This window comes from Malaclemys terrapin, chromosome 7 (assembly GCF_027887155.1).
Source record: "Malaclemys terrapin pileata isolate rMalTer1 chromosome 7, rMalTer1.hap1, whole genome shotgun sequence".
NCBI lineage: Eukaryota > Metazoa > Chordata > Testudines > Emydidae > Malaclemys > Malaclemys terrapin.
The window spans coordinates 127577160-127583159 of NC_071511.1; the positions used below are offsets into that span (position 1 = coordinate 127577160).

General features: G+C 50.8%; 1 protein-coding gene across 5 annotated transcripts in view; it reads right to left on the reverse strand.

Moving 5' to 3' along the window:
- The window catches only part of HPSE2 (heparanase 2 (inactive)), a 279034-nt gene that overhangs the window by 72374 nt on the left and 200660 nt on the right, over positions 1-6000 (reverse strand). For all 5 annotated transcript variants that reach the window (XM_054034870.1, XM_054034869.1, XM_054034871.1 and 2 more), the window contains one exon: positions 3559-3606. In XM_054034870.1, the coding sequence (XP_053890845.1) occupies positions 3559-3606 (48 nt within the window). The remainder of the gene's footprint in view (positions 1-3558; positions 3607-6000) is intronic.

Below are 6000 nucleotides of genomic sequence, written 5' to 3' on the forward strand. Positions count from 1 at the left end.
GAGAGACTTCCGGCTGGTTGGTACTGATCTTGGTATGGGGAACTGGAGCTGGAGACCCTGGGTGCCGATGCCCCCAAGTGCTCTTGAAGATAGTGAACAAGAGGGTCGAGGGGAGGTCCTAGCTGGAGAGGTGATGTCCCAAGGTGTCCAGACCTGCCACTGGTACAGGCCTGGACCCATCCTCATCTGGTCCATTGTCACTTAGAAGGAGGCCAGTGCTGCGGTTGCTGCCTGGCCCACGGTGCCCAGGACTGAGGGGCGGGATGTTCCCCAACCCGAATGGGATACGGATGACCTCACCTCCAAGTCAGCAGAAGAAGAGTCTGACGATGGAGGGGCAGAGCCCGCTGAGACTGAGAGGGGTGGCAGTACTGGCGACACCCTTGGAGGTTTGCCCCTTGACTGCTCCAGCTTTTGTGGAAGCTTGGGAGGTAACAATACTGTAGGCTCTTGACGCAGCGAGGTAGGTGCAGGCATCGGTGCTGGTTGTAAACCTTCTAGTACTGCCTGTGAACTGGTACCAAGAGGCTAAGCAGGTTCCTTGCGGCTGCGCATGTCTCCAGAGTGGTTGGGAGGGCGCTGCAGAGATCTTTCAGGGGACGGCCCGACAGACCTGCCACAGGTTCCAGAGGCAGCAATCTCCTCTCGCTAGGCGAGGAGTGCTCCAGGGAGAGCCCCTCCCCTGAATGTTTCGCAGAGTCTCTGCCTCTACTTGGCTCCGGTACTGAACCTGAGGAAGGCCTGAGCCTTTTCTTCAGTACCAGTGACTGGGACAGAGGACATCTCCACACTGAAACGGACGTCCTGTGGGTGCTTCCCCCAAGTGATGACTCTGATGGAGGGCAAAGTGCTGCCTCCATAAGTAAGCACGTGAGCCTCTGTGTTGCCTTTGAGGGGGGCTTGATCCCTTTACAAACGGGACATTTGTCCCTAATGTGGGATTTTCCCAAGTGGCGTAAGCAGGCCAGGTGTGGGGCGCCAACTGGCACAGGCTTAGCACAAGGCCAGCGGGACGTAACCCCGGAGAGCTGGGCATTGTTCTGGTACCGATCCCGGTACCGAAAGATAAAAAGTGGTCAAAAAAGGCCTAAAATGCAAACCTAGCACTGAGAACTGGCTAATGTCTAACAGCAACAGGTGATATACACACAGGAGTGGGGAACACATTTGTCACAAGCAGCCTGGCAGTGCTCTGACAACCATCAGTGGCAGCAAGAAGGAGCTGAGAGGGGGCAGGGTTGTTCTGCCCTCTCACACCAGGGTGGCGACAGAGGGCCCTCGGACCACCCCGCTGGGCCCCGCAGAGGGAACGCTCTCCGACCCCGGTGCACGAGGTGCACACCTGCAGTGCAATGTGCCCGTGCAAGCAATCAAAGACGAACCTGGAAAGCTGAGGCTCACGGGGAAGGGGAGAGGACATGGAATAATTTACACCAAAAAAGCCAACACCCTGTGGTGCTCAGTGCCGCTAGTCAGGGTTTGGATTGCAGCCCCTGGTTTGTAACGTGCCCCTCGTTGTCAGGGGAGTGCGTGGGGCTCATAGGTAGGTTCCTGACTCTCTAGCAGGATTAGGGGCATGGGCGGCGCGTCCCATAGGCTGGGGAAGGCTGTGCCGACCCAACCAGCCCTGCATGGCCCCACTCACGCTCCTCCCCGAAGCCCTGCTAAGTGCTTGCCCTTCCCCCTTGACCCCAGCCCCGGCATGTTGCTCCTCCTCAGGGAAGCAGCGTGCTGGGGTTAGGGCGGTCAGGACTTGTGGTGGTTGGGGCTGCCCAGTGCTGTGTGTGTGTGTGGGGGGAGGGGGCAGGGGGAGGCACTGGGGCTGTTCGGCCCGTGCTTGGGGGGGAGCAGGGAGGGGACTGCCCTTTGCTCGGGGGCTCCACGCCACCTGCCCTGCATCTCCCAGCCGACGGAGGGGGCGGTTCCCGAGCTCTGAGCTGCTGTGGGCGCCGGGGATCCTGCAAAGCTCCTGGTCTCCACAGGTGGCGGGGGTACCCCAGAGCTCCAAGCCCCACAGGCAGGAGGGGGACAGGGACACCCAGAACTTGGAGCGGCCCCCGCAGCTGCCCAACCTCTGCAGGCAGTTGGGCTCCCTGATTTGTCAGGGATATTTTCAGTAAACGTCAGGGACACGTCATGGACTTCCGGGAATTTTTCTTTATTGCCCGTGACCCGTCCATGACTTTACTAAAAATATCCCTGACAAAATCTTCGCCTTACCCATGACACTCGAACATGCTCCAAGCCTCTCTGCCAATGGCGCTACTAACACTTTCATTTTGTAATTTGGGGAGTCAGGTGAGAAATCAAGCATTAACCTCTTGCTGACAAGCCCATCCTGGACTGGAATCTGGGAGCTGACATAAAAGATTTCTGTGGGAATCTATTCTCCAGCCCTGTATCCTAGTTACAGTGCTGTGCAGTGGTTTGTAGGTTATTCCTATAGGTGGATTCCCCCTGGGCACCTATGTAGGGTGGCAGAGAATCCAGGTATACATTACTCCTGGGGCAGTAATGTATTTATCATTGGACTGGGTCTTTCTCCCTCTGGCTCCGGTGGGTTTAGATCCAGGCCACCAGCCTGTGAGAGGCAACAGCCAGAGGTGCAAAGAGAAGCAGGATACACAGAAGGGCTTTCAAATTGTCCAGTGGCGCACCACATGCAGCTTCCTTCTCACCTGTCCCGTGCAGCCTTGCCAAACCCGGATGCTGTCTGCCTACCTTAGTAGGTATCAGGAACCCAGGCAACAAAGGAAGCTTGGGGGAGAGTTTTTTCCACTTTCTGCAATTTGGTAGCCTGGGAGGGGTGACTAGTTATTCAGAGATTCCAAGGCCGGAAGGGTCACTGTGATCACCTAGTCTGACCTCCTGTCTAGCACAAGCCAGAGAACGGCCCCGACGTAATTCCTAGCCCAGATCCTTTAGAAAGGCAGTGCCAGTGCTGGAGCTCCATCACAGCCCTTGCTAAGTTGTCCCAATGGATAATTATATTCATTGTTAAAAATGTACGCCATATTTCCAGCATTAATTTATCCCGCCACTGGCTCTTTAGACCTGTCTCTGCTAGACTGGAGAACCCATTATTAAATCTCTGTTCCCCAGGTAGATACTTACACGCCCATCCCAGGGGAATAGCCAGGGCCGTAGCAACAAAGAACATGGCCCCCTCCGAATGGTGGCCCCCTCCGAACATATGTCTGGACGGGTCTCCTTACAATGCAGAAACTGGAATGCAGTATTTATTTTGCCACTTTTAGGGGCCCCCTTCTTTGCGGGGCCCCGTCCGGTCGAAGGGTACGGAGGGCGCTCGCTTCGCCTCTGGGAATAGCAAAGGCTAATGCATCCCTGCCAGGGCGTGTGTCCTATTGAGCTACCGGGGGATGGCCTTTCCCGCCATTTAAGCACAGTCCAGTGGCTGAGGAGGTGGTTTCCAGGGGTCTGTCCCTTTCACAGTGACCGTGTGACCCTAGACAAGATGTTAACTCTGCCCTAAACAACAACATCGCATTGCTGCAGAGCTGCTAGTTGTGGAAAGTAAAAGGAATGGTGAATACCTACTGTTGCCAGGTAACAGCATCCACGGTGCGGCCAGCCACCTTCATGAACCTGTAGGAAACAAAGGAAGAAACCATGTAAGCCTGATGTTGTGACAGCGGTTGATGAGCAACAGACACTCCTCCCAACTCACGTGATGGCAGACACCGTCACTGCACTGGCTGCTGCTGAACTGGATTCATGTATCCTTACATGGAAAGAACCAACCGAGCAATTATTATAAGTGTCTGTTGCATCCCCAGCTCCGAACACAGGAGGAGGAGAAAGCCAACCCAAGACCAAGGCCTTGAGCATTCTTCCAGGACATCAGATCTAGGAGGATTATGGAGGCACTTTAGGAGCTCCATAGTTAAGGTGGCAACAAGGTATGTGCATGAATTAGTCTCTTGATAGTTCATGACTCAGAAGTCTAAGCCCATGGAAGATGCTCATCCCCACACAACAGTCGTTAAATTAGAGTTCAGGTTGTTCAAGTGTATTTCCTCACACGCCTAATACCAAAACCAAGGCGGTTCTAGATTATAGATTCCATTCACACCCAGCACACTGCCAGTCTCCAAGCATTACCTTCCTGCCACCAACACACTAACGGCCTCTCTAGTGCTGTCACTTCCTCGTCAGCAATACCATCACCCTCAATGCTCACATCGGAAACCATGCCCCCAAAACCACACTGCAATGCACAGTCTGTGACTAGTCACAGAGGGTCCTGTGGCACCTTTAAGACTAACAGAAGTTAAAGGTGCCACAGGACCCTCTGTGACTTTTTACAGATTCAGACTAACACGGCTACCCCTCTGATACTTGAGTCTGTGACTAGTTTGTTATAAAACACATTATGAATATACATACAAAAATATCGATTTGTATATTTTAATGACAGTTGTGTGCGTGTGTTGAGCAGTGAGCATTGTACTGTGATATTTTTGGGAAGTCACTGTAACTATTGTGACATACGGGAGAGTTCTCCAGACCCGTCTCATCTCTTGCCCTGTAACCTGGGTTCCCACAACACATCCCCAGTCCCGGATTCCTCCCCAAAATGTATACACAACTTGCCACCCTAAATGGAGTTACCCAGACAATGTAATTTAAACACACTGGATTGGATTAAACAATAAAACCAGATTAACAACAAAGGAAGATAAGATCTTAAGTAAAACTGAGTACAAGTCATGAGGCATAAAAGTCAGCAATGGCTGTAAGAAAAAGAAAGACAAGCACTTCCTAACGTAACAAACTAGATTTGATTCCAGGTAAATTCCTTACCACATCCTTCAGGCAGTATTACTGACCAAAATCTTCAGACCATAGTCCAGCGGTTTGTTCTTTTGTATTCTTAGGGGCAAAGAGGGAGATGGACAGGGACATGGAGAGAAATCCCTTGCAGTGTTTGCCCCTCACTTTTATCATTCAGTCTATTCATTTCATTTGGTGGCCCCTAGTTCTTGTGTAATGAGAAGGAATAAATAACACTTCCTTGTTTACTTTCTCCACATCAGTCACGATTTTATAGACCTCTGTCATATCCCCCCTTAGTCGTCTCTTTTCCAAGCTGAAAAGTCCCAGTCTCATTAATCTCTCCTCACAAGGAAGCCGTTCCAGACCCTTCATCATTTTTGTTGCCCTTTTCTGAACCTTTTCCAAATTCCAATATATCTTTTTTGAGATGGGGCAACCACATCTGCACACAGTATTCAAGATGTGGGCGTACCATGGAATTATATAAAGGCAATATGATATTTTCTGTCTTATTATCTCTCCCTTTCTTAATGATTCCCAACATTCTGTTTGCTTTTTTGGCTGCCACTGCACATTGAGTGGATGTTTTCAGAGAACTGTCCACAATGACTCCAAGATCTCTTTCTTGAGCGGTAACAGCTAATTTAGACCCCATCATTTTATATGTATAGTTGGGATTATATTTTCCAATGTGCATTACTTTGCATTTATCATCACTGAATTTCATCTGCCATTTTGTTGCCCAGTCACCCAGTTTTGAGAGATCCCTTTGTAGCTCTTCGCAGTCTGCCTGGGACTTAACTATCTGGAGTAGTTTTGTATCATCTGCAAATTTTGCCACCTCACTGTTTACCCCTTTTTCCAGATCATTTATGAATGTTAAAGACTGGGCCCAGTACAGACCCCTGGGGTACACCACTATTTACCCCTCTCCATTCTGAAAACTGACCATTTATTCCTACCCCTTGTTTCCTATCTTTTAACCAATTACCCATCCAGGAGAGGTCCTTCCCTTTTATCCAATGACAGCTTACTTTGCCTAAGATCCTTTGGTAAGGGACCTTGTCAAAGGCTTTCTGAAAATCTAAGTACACTGTATCCACTGGATCCCCCTTGTCCACATGCTTGTTGACCCCCTCAAATAATTCTAGTAGATTGGTGGGGCATGAGTTCCCTTTACATAAACCATGTTGACTCTTCCCC